The sequence below is a fragment of the Cyclopterus lumpus genome, chromosome 4 (assembly GCF_009769545.1).
Source record: "Cyclopterus lumpus isolate fCycLum1 chromosome 4, fCycLum1.pri, whole genome shotgun sequence".
Classification (NCBI taxonomy): Eukaryota; Metazoa; Chordata; class Actinopteri; order Perciformes; family Cyclopteridae; genus Cyclopterus; species Cyclopterus lumpus.
In genome coordinates, this window is record NC_046969.1 from 10,305,507 (window position 1) to 10,329,424 (window position 23,918).

Here is a 23,918-nt window from a genome sequence, read left to right on the forward strand (position 1 = left end):
TTCATCCCTCATGAATGATACTGACAGTGGAGCTACAGCTGTAGCGCTGTAGGATTGTGGAACCATTGGGTAGAAAAATCCAGAGACTTAATTTGGAGACTTTTCTCTGGCCCAGCTCCAAGTCATGTTACTATAACAGCAGTAATATTGATTCAGAGTCTTAAGGAACACCAGCTTTCATAACAGTAATAGAGCTGCAGTGAGATAAGATATGTGCTTACTAATGCCGGGGGTTTCCTTAAGGGGGAGGGTTATCATTTGTGTGTGTCTGTGAGTGTGTGTGTGTGTGTGTGTGTGTGTGCGTGTGTGTGTGCGTGCGTGTGCGTGCGTGCGTGTGTGTGTGTGTATGTGTAATTCCCACAGATCACTTATTAAACTGCTGTTCCTTGTATTTCATGCTACAGACTTCTTTTTTATTTTTCACAAAACAGTCAAAGATAATAGCATCCTTTTCTTTGCAGCAGACTCCTTTATAATTGCTCTATAAAGAACATTAATTCTAGGTCAGAGCATTTTCTGATCTGACGCTACTATCAGCACGATGTCATTTAAAAGTTTGTTTGACTTTTTCTATGGTTAAGGTGTAGGTGTAGGTTAAGATCACAATTTTGGTTAAGACATGTACTTTGATTACTTTGTTATGGGTCGGGAAAGATTACGTTTGTCTTGCATTGTCATGGTTAAAAAAAAAGAAAAGAGGAAATGAACAGCGCTCTCTTTTGTCAAAGTCAACATTACGTTGATCCATCCAGTAAATCTATCCAAGTAGTTGATCTTCAAACTTCATTCTCCCAAAATGAAAAATCAAATCCATAAATACGTTTTTTTTTTCATTTCAAAGGATCAACTGACAACTGCCACACGTTCTCTTCTGCCTCCACATTGTGATGTCACAAAGTACACACCTTAAACTAAGATTTAAGGTGAGCACAGAGAAATGTTCCTAGAAACAGGGGAACATTAAAACATCATCATGACCTTGTTGTCTTTTATATTAAGAGTCTCCCACTACCAGGTATACAGAACACAACTGACAATGACGCAGAACATTCTTTAGATAACGCTTACAGCTGAGTTCAATCCGGATGAAGTCCTTGATGCCAAGATTTTCCAAGAAGACCCCAGAGGAGGACTTTGTCTTGAACAGGAAAGCGATGTCTGCATTCAGCTCTCCATGGAAGGTGGGAAAGTGAAGGTAAGATGTCTCCTTGTCAAAAAACGCAGCGTTCCAAAAGTTCTCTGAAAGTGTCAAACAAAGTGCTTAAATGCTTCAAATGCTTGTTTTTTCTAAAAGGGTGTAAATCTTAGTTTTTTCTTTATTCGTTCAAACGGTGAACATATCAGTCTGGATAAAAGTCGCTTTGGATAAAAGCGTCAGCTAAATGACATGTAATGTAATGTAATGGAACAAAGCTTATTAAAATAAATGTCATTATGATGGCTGTATTATGAAAATCGTGTAGTAAACAACTGTTCAGAAAATTAGCTGAGAACAAAGTCATAACTCGTCCGACGCTATCTCATTTGTGTTGATTTATCTCACATGGTGCTTATTTATTCATTCATTTACGCGTTAAACTGAAGGCTGAAATTAGAGGCAATTAAAACAAGGTAAAATTAATCACTTAGATTAGCTTTTCACTAGAGGCTGTTATTAAAGAGTACAAAGTAAGTCATATTTGTGTTGCTGGTCTGCTAATTAGCTTGTGTAATTGGCCTATTAACCAATTTTCCATTAGGAAATTAAATGGCAGGGGGAAGATTGGATACATGGATTCACTAAAGAGTTCAACAACTTGGTGACAGCTTGGTCAGTAGCTCTGAGCTTCAAACTGTGACGCTCTTTGTGCACCTCTAGCATCAGTTTTGCATGTGTCAATTTTGTTTCTTAAAAAAGGCTTACACACTGAGCATTTGTTAGAAATTATATGAAGAACTGTGTTTGCATCAGTGAAACTTTAAAACATCTCAAACGAGACAACATGAATTCATTAATTTCTTTCTTTTGTTATTTGATGTCACAAATCTGAACATAATGGCCGTATGAACAGAACTGCAGGTTTTCTTTCTCGGAATACGTTTCAAACTGTAAATTAATTCATTAGTATTTACTTTAAAATATAACCTTCAGGTTAGTCAACACAACATTACGATCATTGGACAATGTTAGTTTTAAGTTTTTCTTTGCCACGTAGAAAACACATCTCTAGTTTGTGCAGGAAGGCTTTGTCGCCCCCTCCAATACACACACATGGTTACAGTAAACAAATTGGCAAGGTTTAGTCAACACAACTACCACCCAGTCATTATAACCAGCTTTGCTTCTGATTGGTCTGTGGCCCAATGCTTCAAACTATGGCGCTCTATAGGAGGAAGAATGGCCTCGTTGAATAAAACCTATTAATTGATTGATTTCCAATACCATCAAAACACTATTAAAAAAACAATACGTGTAATATGTGTAATATCATAACATCCAAATAGGCAAGAATACATATCAGAAAAAACAAAGTGTCAACATTGGCACCGACATCTTGTCAAACTAAATAAGCAGCAACTGAAATGGACTTACTGTCTCCATGACAACGTAGGGGTCCCACCCTGTAGGCAGCCTCTGACCCTGCCCGATGGATGTCACCCAGCACCAAAGACCTGATTGGGAGGCTCTCCTTATGGGTGAGTAGACCTGAGTCATCAGCCCTGTCGGAGAAGGAGGATGAGGAGGACGAGGAAAACGAAGAGGAGGCAAATGACAAGACAAGAAGGAGGCGGAAAAGAGAAAAACAAGAGGAGGAAGAAGGAGAAGGAGAAGGATTACAAGAAGAAGAAAGAAGGATAAGGACACGAACAGATTGAAGGAGAAGAAGAAGAAGAAGGAAATGAACAGATTGAAGAAGGAGAAGAAGAAGAAGAAGAAGAAGAAGAAGAAGAAGGAGGAAATGAACAGATTGAAGAAGGAGAAGATGGGCAAGACAAGAATAAAAAGAGGAGGAGAGGAAGCAAAAGAAGAAAGTGGGAAAGGAAGGGGAAAAGAAGGACAACAAGATAAGGTGGATGGGCAGAAGGTGAACATGAAAAGAAGGAAGAAGGGGAGAAGTTGGTAGCGCATAAGAAGAAGAAAGAGAGAGAAGCAAAGGAATAAAAAGAGAAAGGGAAGATCCAAGAGAAAAATAAGAGGAGGAGGTGGGTTAAGAAGATGAAGAAGACAGCGGTGGAGGGGGATGTCAAGGAAAAGAGGAACAAAATATTGCAAAGCTATCAACAATAAAAAGTTGATTGATCATACATAAACAATGTGAAACGTGTGCCCACTTGAACAGTTTCAGAAAGAGTGGCACACACTGTAACACGCAGCTCTCCAATGCCTTCATTTGTTCACAAGTAGATAAGCAAATGGAGACAAGACGAGCCTTTCAGCTTGACACAACATGTCTCAGCAGCTGTTTGGTGCGACCGCTTTCCTAATGAACGTAGGCTGAGTGATTCATCTGCACATTCACCAACACTATTCACCCTCTAGGAGATGTTGCCTTGCTGCTCTGAACATTTTGTCAAATAATAGATCTAGGACTGCGGGGGACACACGGCGCCGGGCAAACGTGATGAGAGATTGACGGCAGAATAAAGTCTATAAGGAGTCGCACAGATTAAGGCAGTGAGATAACAGAGAGAAGGACCTTTGGCTATGAAGACAGTTGCAAGATTGGTTACAATATGGGGAAATGGGTATAACTGCAAAATTGGTTCCAGGATTGGGGAAGGTGACCTAAATACAGAATTGCGTACAGCATGGATAAAGGGATTTAAGTGGATAATGAAGTATGCTGAAATATCGTGAGATTCACCTTGGATGTCTGATGGCTGTCCAGTATGGCAGCATGCAGTGGTGCTAAACGCTGAATTGTTAATTAATAACTTAATTGGAGCAGTAGGGCAGATTCCACTGAATCATTGACTCTCAGGAGTAGTAGGTTTCTTTTGAAAGACCATCTTATAGGTTGTTTTATATCTGTCCTCAACATTAAAATATGTCCTTTTATAGTTGGTTGATCCAAACAATTTCAGTTATAATATTGTACGTGTGGTACGAATGCAGTTAACCAGCTTTGACACAGTGGTGCTTTGAGTTACATCGTTATTCGTTACATCATCGTTACATCAGCATTCTTAAAATGATAACGGGATCATTGCTGAACACCAGCATGTCAGCATTATTTATGTTCACCATCTAAATTTAGCATATTAGCATGCTGACATCTGGCAGCACAAATTAAAGGGGCTGATGGGAATGACATTAGTATCGCAAGTATTTGGTCATAAACCAAAGTATCAGTATTAAACCCAACAGAATCAACACTTTACTCTACATTACCAGTTAAGTCTCTGGTGAAACTAACCCAAACATGGGCTGAACTTAATAAGACTTTGACAATCAAGTCCCAATATAGGAAATAACTCTGTGAAGTGTATATCGCCTCATGATTTGGTGAGGAAACCTTATATGTTTTATACATGTTGTATTCAGTAAAACAGTTTATCATGCATTCATGCTGACTTAACACTGAAAATCAAAAAGGTAAGATTCTAAAGCGAACCACTTTTTTAGTCCTTTGACAAAAGGTCCTCACTTTTTTATGACTCACACAAGAAGGTACAGTACCATTGGTCGTAGTCAGCATCACAGTTGCAGTAGTGATTTGAATCCAGACAGCTGTCCTGCAGACCACAGGCACACTGCCGGCTGCCTGGCAGAGCCCCGCCCCAATACGTCTGGATCTCACCTGGACCCGGACCTCCCACCCACCAGGTGAATGGAGAACCCTCTGAAACACACACACGTACTGTACTAAGTCACTTGCACGGACCGAACACAGAGGCATCATCATTCAAGGCATCTGTGGTTGGCAGAAACGTCTGTACCAGCATTTCTTTTCTGGGCTGAGAAAGAAACACCAAGTGTTTGGAAAAGTTTATAAATGTTGTCTATGCAAGTGTGTGCACGCATGTGCGTACATAACAGCAGCTATTGCAAATTAGTGCCTGTTTTGCTAATTTAATGAAAGATGAATTTCACAAAAATCAACAAAGAGGTAAGACAATGACTCCTACAGTAGCTGATGTGTGAATGACAAGTGCTTTTAATTGTCACTTATCTACCTTCTCATAAAAACACATTTTGTTGATGAAGCCATGCAGCACTCGACTTGCAGATCAAACGGGACATAGAAATGTCTTCATGTCAATTTCCATCCCCTTCACCCTTGATTCGTCATCTTCCATCTGGCTGTCACCACAACACCTATTCATTGAGGATTTCGACACAAACCACTACACGTGTCTCTCTTACAGCCGTGCATCACTGCAGTTTTCTCCGCTAAAATTGGACAGAAAGTGGGCAGCAACTTTATGAAGTTTATGAAGTATTCTGATGCTTTGCTGGGATACTCAATGATGGTTCACAGATGACAAAAAGAGCATCTTTCTTCAGTGCAGTTTGAAACTCAATTTCTACTTTCCCTTTTATATGAGTAAAGGAGTAAAATATATGTAATTTTTAGTCTTTTGGCAATAAAACCAACAAATACCAGTAAGAATGCCACTCTTTTGAACCCACTAAAAAACACAATGTCTTTGGAAAAATGAATAACAAAAACAACCCAGAAACAATAGCAGCTGATGATTTACTTGAGAAATCAGAGTATGGTGCAGATAAACCTTTAACTGCTGCAGAAAATGGATATTTCAAATGTAATTGATTTAATTAGGTTCTAAATTAACTAAATCAGCAATTCACACCACCCCTTTCTTTTACCAGATATAGATCCCTCAGATACAGAAAAGCTTGCTTTGCAAAGACCTTTGTACCTTTCATTCCCATGTTAACAACACCACTCCATCATGCCAACATCCTCCATTTAACACACAAACACACTCAAACTCACAGAAATGCAACAAAACAACACAAACAATGACAATAAAACATACACATCTCACAGTCGTCCAAAATATCTCGTCAATAACTTAGATACACAGAACACATCCGTGGGCTTACCTGGTGTGTTGAGGAGGCGGGACTTCTTGCAGTGGTAGGACAGTTCCTGCTCACAGTGCTCTGATTGGCTGATGATGGCCACTAACTGCTCCTCTTCAGAAGAGTAGTCAAAGTGGGCGGACTCTTGGTTTCTCTCAGGGGATGAACGTACTCTTGTCAGTTGTGTGTTATTGTGCTGGATCACCATCCATGCCATGTCCTCTGGGACAGACACAAAGATGAGACAGACAGACAGACGGAGATAAATAAATAAATACATTAATAAACATATTAATATATTGTGTGTGTGTGAAGAGAGAAGATGTGCGTCTGTGTGTGTTACCTGTCATGTTACAGTAGATGAGCTGGGGTTTGATTGGTCCACTGCCGTCAACGTCTATGTGATAATGTCCTGAGGTGTTGCCTTTGTGTTTGTACGCCTCACATGACTTTTCATATCTCGCTGTGAAAAAAGAAGAATTAAAAGCATATCAACAATAATACATCTTCTTACAATCAGATTTGTGAGGACACGTTGCCCCGGCCAACTCCTAAGAGCAAGTTTCAAGACTACCCTTCCATCTGCATTGCTGGCAATTCAGTCAGAGACCATTGTGAAAAATAAATGGATAATATATAGCAAATTGTTATAAAGTTCTCAAAGAATCCAAGCCGCAATATGGAGTCCGCTTGGAGAACTACCAATAAAGATAACAATACCAGAGATGCAACAGCAACTCAATCAGTGTTGGCATCAGCAGAGTGATAGTGAAGGCTGAGAGTTTATAAAACACAAGTCAGCTGGTAGCTGACCGGAGGAGTCATCAATAAGTCAAAGCAGCTGAGTGGGACTTCAGTGCTCGGCCTAAACAAACACTCCGCTTCATAAGTGTCAAAACAAGAGGCAATGTGGCTAAATCAATGCCTTTTAGGAGTAAATTGCTCCAGAGGTAGGACAGTAAAGGCCAACAAGATTAACAATACAAATATGTTACTATGTAACTAAAAAAAGTGAAAAACATTTATATAATTCCCTCTGCTAACATGAGGTTTGCACACACACACAAACACAAACAATATTCTACAATATAAAAAACATCCAAAAAACCACACATTGTATACAAGAGTGTTTTTTCTTCTTTTCATGTCAGTGAAACCCTTTAAACTGATCCATGATATAGTTCGAAAAAAGGTTAGGGTGTGTGTGCGTGTGTTTGTGTGTGTGTGTGTGTGCGTGTGCGTGTGTTTGTGTGTGTGTGCGTGTGCGTGTGTGTGTGTTTGTGCGTGTGTGTGCGTGTGTGTGCGTGTGTTTGTGTGTGTGTGTGTGCGTGTGTGTGTGTGTGTGTGTGCGTGCGTGTGCGTGTGTGTGTGTGGAGGGCGATCCAGCCTTGAGCTGATCATACCACCGGAGCGTAAAAAGATTCAATCAAAGTTTGGCGCTGTAATCAAAGCCTGAAACTCTTTCATTTCTAATTTGAATCACCTAAAAATACTGTAGGCAGTCTCCATGTTGAAATCCATTTATGTAGAAAGAACAGTCTGCCTGAGGACTCATTTTGCTTTTCTGACATGCTCTTCTGCTCCATAACTCCCACTTGGTCCTATCCTCACTCTCTCCTTATCTTTCTCTCTATAACTTCTTCCATTCTTCTTTTTTTGGGGGGTTTCATCTTTCTATCTTCTCTCCTTTCCATTTTCACATCGCCAGGGAGTGAATTAAATTTTTTTGCAGTTTTTTGTGGCCTAACAAGAAGTCTTTCATTCTAGTTCAAATGTTCTGACAGCAATATTTAGAACTAGTTCGAATAAGAAGAAAAACGCATTATGTATTAATGCAAAAAGGTGTGGGAAGTGTTTTAACCCACAGTTTTAAAAACTATCTCACATAAAATCTCACATACCTCTAAAATTAAATTACTTAACAAGTAACAAGAAGTTGACAGGTCTTTCTCTGATTCTGTCCTTGACGTGTTCATCTACATCAGGATGCCAATGTTCTTTCTTCAGTTGCCTCTCAGTGGAAAAAGTGAGACTTTATTTCTTTATTAAGGATGAACAATAAAGCTAATAATGTTAAGAAGCAACACATTAGATCTGGTGCAAACTTATTCACAAGCTTGTTTAAGCTAATTTTATATAAAAAAGCATATTTAATTTGGTTTACACTGTATCTGATTAAGGAAAATGTGCAACAGATGTGTTCAGAGATGCTTAAGTCATTGTTTTGTGTATTTTGCAAAACTGCAGCAGTTAAAGTTTAGTTTAAATAGTCATATCTCAATACTGACCAGTTCAGGCACACCATTTGTTTTCACCTTCAATCAAATCAGCCTGTTGATCGGCAAACAAAAAAGTTTTTCCTTTCAATAAAAACATGGTAGCAATCTCTCATTTCTGAAAAAGATCGAATTGTTTATGCTCCCAAATATAGGAAATTGCTTTAACCTCTGTTTGATTTCCAAGAGAAGATACTGCTTAAGTGGTTCTCTGTTTACTTTTTTAATACAGTTTGAGGGATGGCTGTTGAACCTCTGCCTCATCCCTTTAGACTTGGCTAGAGTTGCACATACATACAGTACATACATACGAATATAAGTATCACACAAATATGCACACACATGTAAAACTATGAAATCAAATAATATGCCATATGTAGATGTCAGGAAGCCAAGCTTTTAAGACTTTCAAATTAAATGAAAATCTAATTCACTCCGTTTAATAAAGTACCAACGATCTGTTTAGTCTATTCCCGATTGAACTCGGCTAATTCAAGTTGTGAAACAAGGGGGTTGGGAAAAACCCCAAAGTAAATTAAGTGTGAGGGGACATGCAGTCTCACTGTTGTAAGCACTTACTTCTGGAAGCAACGAGAACATGACTGGAATACTGTATTAATCCTATTCTCTTCATTCACAGTTTCTCCAACATTTGATATTAAATATTGCACAAGGATTTAATAGAGAGAATTATTAACACTATTTTGCTTTTTCAGTTATCTAAGACAAAAAAATCTTAACACTTTCAAATAGTAATAAGGGGTGAAATATGTTCAACTGTATTGTATTATAAAAGCACAACAATAGCTCATGAAATCAATAGTATTTCACTACCATTAGCATGTATGTTAACACGTATAAGTCACAAGAGACAAGTTATAACACATCTAGATTTTTCCAACTATAATTACATTGTCTTGTTAGATCTATGGACACAAATCCGCAATTATATTTCAAGTGTTTTTCCTTCTTATATAAATCATAATTAAAGTTCAACACAACGTGGGCTGGATTTATGTAGCATTTGAAATCCAGTTACTCATCTATTAAACGTCTAGCATGTACTGCAAAGCAAAACACTTCCATATAAACAATACATAATACACATACATTGCTGCTCTTTTTATTTAAAATGAAGAAATTAATTAAATGTGTCTCATTTAGCTTGCTTTACCTTTTTGTATTAGCATTATTATCATAGGCACAGATACATCATGGAATTATATTTGTTATTATCTTGGTCCCCTCTCATCTAACATGACTCACTCTTGCAGCATCCACGGTATTAACTTTGACAACCTACTCCAGCTTTGAGCAGCAAACATGTGTAATAATAATTAATACAAATAATAATTTGGTTGTCCAAACGTATTTTTTACAAAATTAAAACATATTTTTTATCTGCAAGGAACTAAAAATATCAGTTCATGCATTTATTTCTTCCCGGTTAGATTCCTGCAAAGCAGTATTCTCATGCTCATTATTTCAGACTTTTTGTATTGTCTTTTATTATAATAATAATAATAATAATAATAATAATAATAATAATAATAATAATAAATCAACTGTTTCCTTACAGTCCTTTACAATGTTATTAAAAGGAATTTACACCTTGTTTAAAAAAGAATGTTTTAATGTATATGGGTGTATATTATTATTATTAGCATTATAGTTACGGTAGGTAGAAAAACGTTTTAAAATGTTTTTTAGTGATGAACCCATAGAGAATTATTCCCGGACTTGCAGTTCCTTCGTAACGCGTTTTCATGTCTTTCAGCTTATTGTTTGGTTTTATTGTTTGGTTTAATACCCATAACTTAAATGGCATTAAAAGCCTGATAAACCAAACAGCAGACAGACAACATTAGTGACTAACTGGGGAACATAGCGGAGCATTCAGCAAACAAAAAGTTTTTTCCCCCGGGAGACCAACAACAGAGCTATACAGGAGTGGATATTGAACATTCACCATGCATGGTGGTTGCCGAAAAAAAGGTCTTATAATACACATTATTTATTTAAAGTTTCTACATCTGCTGAATAGATCAATAGGCAACTGCTTGCCAAAATGTTCATCATATTAACTTGGTGGATTTTTAATACCCTTAAAGCATAATGATGACGGATGATAAGGTCATTAAAAAGTACTGACCACATTTCAACACTTGAATAACTTCCATTCTGATCGTTATATATATATATATACAAAGACCTGCGGATGCCCTGTGGCTGGTTGCTTACAGCTGTGGCAGGTGGCTCCTCTGTAGCCGCTGTTGGAGCAGTTACAGTGGAAGGTGCTCCACGACTGAGTGCATCTACCTCCATGTTCACAGTGACTGGGGGAGCACCTGAGAGACAGACAGAGGCACAGATACAGAGAGGGAGAGAGATCCTTAGTGTCTGTTCAAACTTAAAAATAAAATGTGATTTTTTTTTTATATGAAAAGGAACAAGAGGCATTGAGCACACCTGTCTGTTCTCATGAGCAGGTGCGTGGGAGGGACCGCAATAAAAGCAGCCTTAAAATAAAAAAAGTTTCAATCTTTTTTCATGAATGGAAAGTTTTTATTTCCAAGTGGAGCACAGGTGCATGTTGTGAGAGGAAGCTGAAGTTAAAACCTACCCTTGTTGGTATTGTTAACTAGCATTGCATCAGGTAGACACCCAACTCCTAAACTCCCACCCAACCCCGGCTCCAAGAAAACAAAGAAACCTTTTATTTATTTACAGTTTTAAAAAAAAGAAAAGTTTTTTTCAAGACATGGAACTATGTTTTGTTCTTTGATTTCCCATTGCTCCTAAAATGCAGAGAGGCCATTTTATCAACAGCCTCTGATCAAACCTTTTTTGTATTTAAAGTGGTGCTATTAGAGGTGCGGGGAGGTAATTTTCTGTTAAGGGCCTATAACATTAAGAAGTCAGCTGCAAAACAGTTCCAAGTGCAATTTAATTAATTCTAGTGGAGTACTAATACGCTAGTTCCAATTAGGAGTCCTTGTCGATTAGACCTCATCATGACACAGTATATTAAAGGGGGCAGGGATCCCACGGTTCGTTCAGGAATATTACCCCGTGCAGTCTCTAAAACATGCCATAATGATACAGAGAGGCAGAGAGGTGGAGGTGATGGGAGTTGATGGGATGTGAAGCAGGACTGGAGGTGAATGGGGAAGTTAGAAATGACAACTGACAGCAGCAGAGTGGAGAACAGTTTAGAAATGTGACCACAACCTTCATTAGGCTATGTTGGTTGGGTTCAGGACTTCCTCAAAGTAATCCTTCCTCTGCTTGACAATATCCCCGGTTCTGGGTCTGCAGTTCTCCTCTATGAAGGCAAATCACTGTCAAAATCTGAGAGCGCAAAGGAGAGCCACGCGCGCGCGCAAATCAATCAGCCGTGCGTGTAATTTACTTTGACGAGCACTTTTACGTCACTCCGCGAGCAAAAGTCCCTCTCGCACGAGCAAAAGTCGAGCAAAAAATGTTGACAGTGATTTGCCCTCATACTCCTCCCCTGCTAAGCACAGCCTGAGCAAAGCAAAGCCCTGCTTTCCCTTTCTGAATCATCTAACGGTTTGCCATAACTTCCTGAAGGACAAATAAAAGTCCTTCTCCATAGTCCTTGGCGACCGTTGCGGCTCCTCTGGCGAACCAGTACCTGTCTACTGTTTCCAGAGCCCCCTGGACCAGCCAAGCCCGAAAGGCCTCCCTCTTAGGTTGCCGCCACAACAGGCACAGATGACTTTCCGACCAAAACTCCTAGCAGCCGCTTCCACAAGGGAGGCTTTGAACAAGTTCCCACTCAGAGTCCATGTGCCGGTCTCCCCCGGGAGGCACCTGTGTCTTCACTTGAAGACCTCACAGACAGAGGCCTCAGCCACACCTTCCCAGTTCACCCCCACAACATGCTTGGGTTTACCTATCCTGCAGACTTCTACTGTAATCCAACTCGCCACTAGGTGGTGATCAGTTGTCAGTTCTGCTCCTTTCTTCACTCGAGTGTCCAAGTCATATGGCTGCAGATCTGATGATATGACCACAATGTTGATTACTAATCTCTGGCATAGGGTGTTCTGGTACCATTATGAATCACCCGGCAATCGAACATGGTGTTTGTTATGGCCAATCCATGACTAGCACTAAAGTCCAACAACAAAGCACCACATGGGTTCAGATGAGGCAAGCTGCTCCTCCCAATCGCCCCCCTCCAGGTTTCTTCATTGTTACTCACATGAGTATTTAAGTTCCCCAGCAGAACTATCGAGACCCCAGTTGGCACCCTTTCCTTAACACCTACCCAGAAACTCCAGTACTTAGGCCTACTTACTTATAGTTGCATAAGCACGAACATCAGTCTTGTTCCCCTGAGAAAAATCCAACACAGTGGCGCTCAGCCAGGCGCTCGTCAATATCTCGACACCCACTAACATTTACCATCTTAACTCCATTCCTATCTCCAACCATTACCTTAACAAGCAAAGGTAGGTATGTGAAAGGATAAAGGAAAGGACGTAGGGTCAGGAATTAGGAAGCATGGATGGTGAGGATGGAGAGGTTGAGGAGGAAGAGGTGAGTCAGAGGGCTGAAGGAAGGTTAGCAACAGCAAGATGGAGGCAGTGATTTGATATCAACTGTATTGGACAGTGAACCTGAGGAAATGAGGTCAGGTGGCTGTAGCCAGGAAGACACGGAAAGAAAGGCTGTGCTCAAACCAGAGTTTTTAAAAACGCTGCTGGTTGGAAACATGACAGTCAACAGCAAAGGATACACTGCTTTCTTACTGTCATATAAAAATCAAGAGGCAAACAAAAATGTGTTTGTATGTCCAATACATTTATTTCTTCCACTTCCTGCCTGATCCTGAATATTTTATGATTAATGTCCTGTTCTCTCACTTGATTTCATGATCTTATTTCCATCCGGATTGTTAATGTATAGGTTGAAGTCAAAGTTCAACTGTGGCCTGACAAGAGGTTTTCGCCTCTTGTCAGGCCACAGTTGAAAATAAGAATTTGTTCTTAATCTGTTTCGCCTGGCTAAATAAAGGTTAAATAAAATAAAAATGTTGTTTAAGAAAACAAATAAGTGTATTTCCAAGCATGTCAACGGATCGTTCCCATAATAAACTTCTCCAACTGTACATACAATACAAAATATCTACCCTGGTTTATATTAAAAAGCATTAATTTTCTTCTACATTCACTTTCATTCTAAGCTCATCGTCAACATTTTCATTAAACTATTAAAACCAATTTCTTTTGTAAAATAATTGTAAGCTGAGCAACTCAGTAGGAAACTCTATCCTGCAGCATCGGTGGAGTTTCATTGTTTCGCAATCCAGTTGTCACCTCTGGCCAGATCCTCAAATTGAACAACATCAATAACCCTTCACCGCTTCACTTTATATACTTTATATACACTTTGCAATTCTTTTTCTTTTTTTTTCATTTCCTTTATTATTTAAATTCTTAAATGTAATATGTCCTGCTATTTAATTTAATTTAATTATATTGTATTGTATATATTGTAAACAAAGAAACTTCACCCTGGGATGAATAAAGTATATCTAATCTAATCTAATAATCCAATATGAACACAGAGAAAATTACAGCGGTTCAGAAACACAAGCCTGTATCAAGTGAACTGTGATGTAACCTGTCACACTAAATCTATACTGTAAATCCTTTCTGCACCTGGTCCCGGATTATCTGCCACATCTTTGTCTCACACACACACACACACACACACACACACACACACACACACACACACACTCACACACACGCACACGCACACACACACACACACACACACATACACAGGGGAGACTTTGGGAATGACACAGGAGTGTTATTGGTATGATGTGAAGACAGTCATAAAGTCACTATAGCTGACAGACAGACAATTAAACAAAACAAGGAGACTGGACCTCTTGGTGACCCGTGTTTCTTTTTTTGTGTGAGTGTTTTGACAAGGTGTATTATTAGGAACCTGACAGAAGCAAAGAGGTCAGAATTATTGCCTTCTGACAGCTCCATCGATCTTGCTTCAAAACACATGCTCATACAGTGAGGAGAGCGGTCTGCAGCAGGGAGTACTAAATTCAGAGATTGCATAGCCTTGGACAGCAAGTGTGTCCTGAAGGTGTCGGTATGCTTCAAACAACGTGCTTGTTCAAACAATGTATGAAAATTACTTTCCGTATGTATAACACAGTGCAACTCGCTCTATATATATATATATAGAGAGAGAGAATATAAAATATATTGTAGGTATTGTGACATTGGAGTTCAATGGAGTCATGTGGTGGAGAAACATAAGCTATCATAGGCGATACATAACTGAGCTAATGTGCTTTAAATTATAATTTCCTTGTCGTTTATTCTTGAGTCATAGATTGACAATTGACAAGTCCAGTTAAGTAGCCTTGTTGACTGTAATTTCTTTTGTATTGTCAATAAAAGCACCTTGAGAATGTTTACAGCTTCCTGCTTTTATAGCTATACTTGTGTTCTCAACTGTCTTTAAAGGGGACAGCAGCTAATAAAATACTAAATGTTCCACCTGTGTATCTAATTGAGTATGGTAAAGGAAAGACCAGCTCTGGGCATTCATAAGATGATTTTCAAACATTCGGTCCAAAATGCAAATAAATCACACACTGAGTGCTTATTCTTGTCACTGTTTTGATGAATACCAAATTGACTGTGGAAACCACTTGTAACCAACAATCAACACACAAAGCAAGGAAACATCTTAAGGAAAGTCAATGACGGCAATCAGCCCAACACACACACGCACGCATGCACGCACGCACACACACACACACACACACACATACACACACACACACACACATAGAGTGCACGTAGACAGCAGTAGAAATAAATTCAGATAGTGAGACTAACCTGTCGATGATGCCACACATATCAATCTGCAAGTGGCTGTAGTTTCCCAGGAGCCTTTGTTGTACCTTAATCAGGTCAACCGGTTGGTTATCCACAGTTAAGAGACGCATACAGCCCTGAAACACTTCGAAGGGGTTCTTGCACTCCTGACTGCTCTCCTGAACAGGGCATCCTAGGGAGGAAAACACATGACACTATATCACTGATTGATCTGTAACTTTGTCTTTGTTTATATGTTGTTTTCTTGGTCGAACCATCCATAAACATGGATTAAATACATTTTACTTGAAAAACAACAGTGTCAGTATATGTCTATCTTCATCCTTTCATGTGGGAAGTTACGGATGCCATCTTTGTTACAAGGTTTACTGTCATATTCTACAGAGGGGTTAAAACACACCAGCTAGCAGTGTATAAAGTAGTAAAGTATTGTTCCATCTTTACCAGCTGCAACATTAAAGTGGTGTACACATTACTGCATCAATCCAATATTACAATATACATTATTCTGAAATGATCCATTCTGCATAACGAATACTTTTACTTTGGGTATTTTAAGTGTATTTTACACTTGTGTACTCTAACTTAAGTAAAGTTGTGAATTAATTAGTATTTCTCTACACTGTGGTGTTTATACCTCTGAGTATATATTCCACTACTGCAACTACCTCCTATTTGTTTCCACTCCAGTACAAAAACTGGACCTTCCTACTTAGTGTCATTTTCAGATTCAATGTGTACCTAATTACTCAAACATCGCTGCAGAATAGACAAAGGGTTTTGTTCTCCACCTCGTTATCTGTGTATCTGATGAGACTGATTACTGGGTCTCTGTTTACCCTCATCTAAGCCCTTACTGAAGGCAGACCGGAGGTGTCTGTCATATAAAAACAACTCTTTCTCCAAATTATGTGATTGAGCTCATGATTCATGCTTGAGGTTGATCCTGGATGGCGGCAAACTGTTGCACAATACAGCGTTCCTCCTCCGGGCTCTACGTCGCTCTAATTATAGTCATACCATTAGCAGAGCCCACCATTCGACACCTTCCAGCAGAGGAGGGAGGAAGGATGAGTCACTGTTTATTGTCACTTTGAATTTAGGAGCTTCAAAAGAAGATTTTGTTGGAGCCGTTTTCTTTCATGGTAGTGATAATGACTCGTGGAGAAAGTTTTCAATATGCAGCGTTTCACTTTGGGGATTACAAATTACATCACCACTGTCAAACTCACTGTACTCAATGTTACAGTTGGACTGTCATGTGGTATTGTGGTTGGTGAAAAGGGTGTTTAAGTCCACAATATCATTAATAGACAATTTGTAGTGGGTTAATGTTTACATCTGCAGGCATATGTTTTTATTTGGGTTGTGCAAGAATGGTTGTGGACGAATGAGGGATAGGAAATACACACACTGTAGAGACATGAGCGGTGGGGGAGGAATAACAAGCAAATTTGAGGTAAATTAAAAAAGGAAGGTGATTGGAGGGACGGGTATGCATAGAGGAAAGAAGAGCAAAAAGGGAACTGAAAGAGGAAAGAAGAAAGGAAAAAAGGAGAGGAGAACCAGCATGTGAAGGAAGGCAAAGCAAAGAGAGAGGACAGAGGAGGAGGAGGAGGAGGAGGAGGAGGAGGAGGAGGGAAAGACGAGACAACTTTATGACTTAATTCCTCTCTGGGTGGCATGATGATAATTATTACCCGGTTACCTCTGTGAATTTAACCAGTTGTAAATGTCCATGTCAGAAGTTTTCACATCTGAAGTCTATGTGACGTACACTTTAAAATATTTGACAAGAAAAGGTTCTCAGTTTAAAAGATACACCCCTCCTGGCAGCTCTCCTCAGATGTGCCTGCAATCAGGTAACTATGTTTTTTTTTCTACACATGATGCATGTTTTATTTCATGTCTTCTTACCACCGAAGAAGAGTGGACTGTCTGTGGTGAGAGGAAGAGGGATGCTGGTGTGAGCTGTGGCTCCTTTGTCTTTGTCCACGGTGATGCTCAGATGATCTTGTCTGGAGTTCAGCTCCACATGATGCCACTGACCATCATTCAGACCTGAGCCTTTAAGAGACACAGAGACACAAACAAACATGCAACATAAATTACTTGTTTGGGCTAGTTTCCATTTTCATTATGACCTTCACGTACAAGGGATTTTTTAGATTTTGTTTTGCTATCTGTGTTTTCCAGTAAGTCAGGAACGTGACTAGTTCCTCAAACTTGATGAAGGTGTTATGGATCTGTTTACCAAGATGGGGAGCATTTTGCTTGACTCTCAACAGCTCTCTACATGTTGACAGCAAGCCGGCGACACATTGCTAGGGGTGCTATCAGTGCTAACAATGGGACACTATGGCTGAGAGTGCAAACCGGAGGGTAGGTGCTACGCTTCCACGATGTCGCTACCAGTTGGGACGGCATTATCAGCTGTAACTTGCTGTATGACAGCAGTGCTGAGCAGCGCCCATGAGCTTACCAGTGTGGCACGCTCACATGCACTAACATGCACTAAAAGCACCACATGGCCAAAATAGCAAGGAGAAGCTATATAACAACAACACACACACAGAGGGAGAGCAACTTAACTATCTGTTCAGGGAGACATTAATTCCACTATTTATTTACATAGACCATTGTTGTTTGCTGCTATTTTAATGTAGAAAATGTGAAATACAGCTCCTTTAAGTATGTCGTAAGTTAAGTTGGAGTGCGTTACTTAAATTACTGAAATAATGAGTAGCCAAGTCTGGAGAAATATGACATTTCATAGGTTTAATGAGTCAGAAGAAAAAAATCTATATTTATCAGTTTATACTGGAGCTTCCAACAACATCTCATGGTCTTCCACTGCAGACGAAGTTTGACGAGGGGTTCCGACTTTTCCTAATAGTATCATATGTCATATTCAATACTGCAGTCATGACTGAGCTAACTATCCACGAGGAAGACTGTGACATGCAATTCAAACCTTGAGACTATGTAGTGTTTAATATGCAAGAAGCTGTAGCATGAATCTGAGCTATGAGAACTTGTTATGTCATCTCTGTTAAAAAAACTGAACAACATGGGTAACATACCTCTCTGTAGGTGTAACTCAGCAAAATCCTGCTTGGACCAACCTGCACTCAACTCCAGCTGGGCCCTGCCAGCTTTATTAATCTGTAGGCGGGAGTCTTCCCTCACTCAGGTACAGCCAGACTGTGCCCTCCTGCTGTAAGAGGTCAAAGGTCAAGAGAAGCCCAGCCTTGTTCCACGTGCGAAACTGCAGCTCCACAGAGACAACACCTGATGACCAAGATGTCAATCCTGGCAACTGCAGGAAGCTCTGGGAGTCAGTAAACGTCACAGCAACTGAAACTTGCTCAGCACAAGAAAAGGTCACATTGCCCTGAGAAAGAGAGGAAGGAAGGGATGGAGAGAATTATTATGAAAGAGATAATAACATTAATATTCATTAGTTGGCAGAGGATGACTAGGTTTGACTCCATATCCCGAAGTCTCATCAGCAGCTCTGTGAAAAAAAGGAAACTGAAAAGGACATCTTTATTACCATATTGATATTAGCTGAGCTGTTAAAATAAGCTAGAAAACCGGTTGCATCAGGGTCACACAGTGTTTGCCCCTCACTTACACTATTTGATCTGCTAATCCCTACATGACATTGAGAACAATGTAAAGGCAGAGGCATCCGAGGCATTAGCATGATTTAATATTCACATTACAAAAAAAAAAATAACCTATTGACGGAATTAAAGACACTCAGCAAAATGGATATGATATGGTTAGGATAATGTATTGAGGGAAATCTCCTATACAGCACAATGTGAGCCAGACATTTTAGATTGATTCCCATTGTTATTATAAACTCATATGAAACACACCTATGTGTGATGTTTATTATACATTAAAAGGTGCCAGTTTCTCACTTTCCTCCCCGTTTCCTTCTCTCCTCCTTCTCCTCATTTTCATTCTTCTCCCTCCTTTCCTCCCTGATTTATGTTACTAAGTCCTCAAGTTGGTCCGCGTTGGTCTTTGTAACTTAAACAAGTGCACAGTGATGACATTGGCCGATGATAATGAAGGAGATTATGAGGATGCTAGTGATGATGATGGTGGTTGTAAAAATGAAGCGATGATACAAATAATGAAAACAATAATAAGTGTAGCGACCATAAGCATAGTAATGACATTGATGCAGAAAAGACATGGGTAATATAACAAGTTACAATATTGTACCCTAGTTCTATTAGCACGGACAGAGCCCCTCTACTAGACTATTGGTAATACTGAGCACAAATTTGCAGAGTATATCTATAAGCAGCACCATCGCTGTCTGCCATCCTACACATTCTTTCAGCGAGCAGGCATTGGAGCGACCCTCGGTAGAGTCATACAGGCTCCGCCCCTAACTGGTACAGTGGGCGGAGCCCTATGAATGCACAACCTGCTGCAACACAATGTTTATCCAACAACACGGATCCTGACTGGCCTACTTCTTTATAGAATGAAACTAGTTCCAAAGATGCAGCAACACATTGACTTTACCACCACAGAGGCCTGGTGGTTGTTTTTTTTAGCCAGGTGTATCAGGTTGAGCTCGTTGTAGAGCAGGTTTTCCATGCAGCCATGGAAGTTCCTGTGGGAGAGAACGGGTTTCTGCAGTCCATGGCTCTGGACAGCTCCCAGACTTAGCTGCATAAGAAAACAACACACACACAAACACATATATAATAACCATCACCACCTGCAGGATTAAAAGGTTGCCTGAAGTTTTGACACTGGAAATATATTCATAGAAATATTCTCTTTATTCATAAACTCATATGCTCTAGTATGCTCAGTATTGCAACCAACCTGAACTCAAGCTGACCAGAACGTCCATATTGCATAAAGGACACTACAAACTTTTTGTTGCCCACTTTAAGTGGACATGAGTTTGGTACACACCATACATTCTAAACAGAGTACCACTTTAAAACATGTGCTTGTGTGTGCTGAAAAGCTTCTCTCACCTGGTGAACCTCCCAGTGGCTGAGCTCAACTGGTATGTGGACTTGATGAGTATTCTTATCCACGGTGAGGTTCAGGTGAGTGCTGAGCCTCTCCAGCTTTACATTGTGCCAGTGCTGGTCATCCAGCAGACTACCCACAGAAACAAGAAGCTGTCCACCGGAGGATGAACTCACACCTGCAGGGAAGATGAGGATGTGAAAAACAATCGATGGTGGCTTAGCAATGTCTTCAGCTATTGCAGAAATCCTCGAATGTGCAATTCCTGCTGAAGAAATGGGATTTCTTTTCCTGAGGTGTACAACCCTAAACAAAACTTTGCAGTTAGCATTCTGTGTCCTTCTAATGTATTTTTAACCTGGACAGACGTGCTTGAAGGAAACATTTTCAAATGCTTCCTATTCCTGGCAATTTATGAAAATCTAAATGAAGGTTCATGTTCTTCAACAAAAAGTCATGAAAACATTGCAGCTTCAGTTGAATATTCCCATCTTTGTTTCAAACAGGGAGGTGAGGTCACTGAGGTCACCCTCTCTCATTAGAGAGCACACATATCTGTATGCCGGCGGGGAGGAGGAAGAAGCACGATACACGATGAGACTGCAAAATGACAGCAGGACATAATTAATGACAGACCCAACACCAGCAGGTCCACATTGGTGGATCCATTTCTCCATCCCCTCTCGTTTTTAGAGGAAAAAAAGGTTTCTGCTGACAGAAGGAGCTACAACAGAAGGAGCAGGATACACCAAGTCATTAATTATGAAGGACATTTTCTTTAAAGGGGATGGAGAGATGGATAGATTGATATTGAAAAAAGTAATGCCTTTTACTTCTATGTACCAATGGTATGGTTACCTTGTTTGAAGGCTGGTAGTCAATTTGAAACTAATGGCAGCTTACATTCATTTTCTTTCATTGGTACATACATGTGTACCATTTGGACCTCTTTGTGTTGGTCTGCTTTGTTTTCAGCATTGCAGTTTCAGGGGTCGTTGCAACCTCAACAGCTTAGTTTCAAATCAAACTGAAGCTTGGTCAGGGCCCTTGGAGTCACTTTGTAACGCAATGAGCTCGTCAAACGATGGCGTTCGCAGTAAACACGTAGTTAACGTTGTGAATTCAAACTAAAGCACGTAAGTTTTAGCCTTAGGTTTAACCAAACCACTTAGTTATGTTTAGGAAAGACATCATGGTTGGGTTTGAAAATAAGTAAATCAACTAAGTAAACAACTTAGCATAAGAACAGAAAACACATAACTTCAAAATAACTCAACACTTTCAGACACAAACACTGGTCTCGAAACACCGCGTCCTTGTTTTGTGTGACCCGCCTCCTATGGTTTTTACCCGTCTTTAAACTACATCATCACACTCCAAGACAATTTTGTCGAAGCGTCTAATAAAAGGCATGGATGGGTTTTTGTTGCTTAATTCAACAAGTTTTACATGTTCACAAGTCATAAGCCCGCTTTGAACAAACAATTCATGTTAAGTTTAAGAAACTCACACTTTTGAGGCAGCAGGGAACTTTAGATGGAACCATGTTTATTGTCTGCCTCCAGTCTTTATCTAAGCTAAGATAAACCTGGATCCAGTTCCTCAACTTCATGCACAGTCATGAGAGCTGATAACAGCATTTCCCAAATGTCTAACTATTTCTTCAATGCCATTTGATGAGGTGACACATTGTGTTACAACTTTAATTAGTGAAAATAGAGATATGGTGATACATACAAGAAGTCTGAGGTAAAACAATTATAGAAACACTTTTATTCATGAAACTCCCTCCTCCTTCCAGTGTTAATTCTCCTCTCCCTTTCTCTCCTCACCTTCACGCCTGTGAGGATGCTGTGAGGGGGGAGGTTCAGTCTGAGAGCACCTAAACTTGCCGTTGTCTTATTTGTCCAAGTAAAAGGAGCACAACTGCTTGATTTAGGCTAATTTTGAATGTTCTGGTCTTAAACCTGAAGTCTACGCTGAACACTACTTTCCACTTTGCAGGAGTCTAGTGTTCCAGACAGCTCCCTGAGGCAATATCACCTCATCATATTATGTCTGCTACTCCATTAGGGCTCTTTGCTCAAGCTCCAAATCTGTTTATGAAGGCCAACAATGACAGGTCTTATCAGGAGTGACTGTCATAATTGTTTCAGCATTTCAGCGTCAAGTGGTGCCATTATTTGAAATACAGCTAGACTATGAAAATAATGTTATTTCTCTAAACCAATTCTCAGCTTTAGTCACAGTTAGGAATTGAATGTATCATCATAAAACAAACTGGTGGGCAAAGGAGACGGCACAGTTAAATTCATGGGAGGAACGTCACTTCTGTGTCAGGTCTCTTCAGTTCAATTCATATGGGCTTCATTGGCATGCTGTTTTGATTATAGACAGCAAACTCATTTTTATATTTTTACATTTTATACAGAGTGGGGTAAATAATACATGAACACATGTACAACTTGTTTATATAATGTAACACTTGATAACATGTATAAAACACATAAAGATTCAGACAGTCCATCTGTCTGTCTGTCTGTCTGTCTGTGGGCATATTTAGTCACTGCTACAGCTTCACAACCGTACAAGATGCAACCACACAATTGTCCATGTGTATAGTTGAGATCAAAATGGGTTTCCATTGTGACTGGTGTGATTCCATCGTAAGATGGTCTCTGGTTTTAATTTCAGTTTGTTTCATATTAAGTGAATTATGTAAAACAATTAAAATAAGGCACTATTCAGTCGGTGTAGAATTTGTCGACTTAGAGTTTAAAACACTGACCATGAAATCACAACGTCCCTGGACCTTTGTTGCATGTCATCCCTCTTCTCTTCCCTTATTGTCTGTCACCTCTCTACGATCCATTATCAAAACTAAAAGCATGTCCCAACATGATGCTTTTCAAAAATGTCAAGACAAAATGTCTTTCTTTTCCCCACCATCTTCAGAGGCAAATCATTTACATTTCACTGACTATGTAGCTGTGTGTGTAGATTATCTTGATTTTGAGATACAAACCGTATTGCTGCTGCACACAGAATAAATCAACAGTAAACAACTTATTATACACAACAGGGGAGTGTGTTACAGTAAGAGTCCCATGGCTATTTTAGCAATTTCAGGCTCCTCTGAAAATACAGAAACTGCTTCCTGAAACTCGTATGAGGCTGTTAACAACAGAAACTCCTGAAGGCTCACTGTATATCACTATTAAAAAAGAGCAAGCCGATGCAACGGTAATCCCCACGATTCATTGCCTTATATTTCCTCAACTGGAACACTTTGTAGATAGAGATTCATCTAAAGCGATTAGTGGAAATATATGTGACCATGATGCTCTTTCATAACTGTAAAATCTGAATTATTCAGGGCTTTTTGCACCATAACACAGCCAGCATCCTGAAACCAACAACAACATGTCCTGATACAGAGAAAAGACAGGCTTTCGCTTAGCATGCAACTCGGCCTGCACGCCTCTCTGATGCCATCCTAATTTAGTCAGCGATACTTAGAACTACTCATCCAGAATGCACTGGAGCAGGACACACCGGCCCTTGGTGTATTTACTGTTGTGGACTACAGCTTCCCTGTATGACAGTTCAGAAGTGAACTGAATTATGAAGCAGTTTGTTACATTAGAGCAAACTGACATTTTGATCAATGTAAAGGAGAAAAGATAT

At 39.7% G+C, this 23,918-nt stretch overlaps 1 protein-coding gene across 1 annotated transcript in view; it reads right to left on the reverse strand.

Moving 5' to 3' along the window:
* The window catches only part of LOC117729368 (contactin-associated protein-like 4), a 79,917-nt gene that overhangs the window by 22,124 nt on the left and 33,875 nt on the right, over positions 1 to 23,918 (reverse strand). The window contains 12 exon segments of the mRNA XM_034530373.1: positions 1,069 to 1,239; positions 2,573 to 2,700; positions 4,661 to 4,823; positions 6,053 to 6,253; positions 6,375 to 6,494; positions 10,549 to 10,655; positions 15,216 to 15,387; positions 17,133 to 17,282; positions 18,341 to 18,389; positions 18,391 to 18,609; positions 19,767 to 19,913; positions 20,234 to 20,409. Coding sequence (XP_034386264.1) covers positions 1,069 to 1,239; positions 2,573 to 2,700; positions 4,661 to 4,823; positions 6,053 to 6,253; positions 6,375 to 6,494; positions 10,549 to 10,655; positions 15,216 to 15,387; positions 17,133 to 17,282; positions 18,341 to 18,389; positions 18,391 to 18,609; positions 19,767 to 19,913; positions 20,234 to 20,409 — 1,803 coding nt within the window.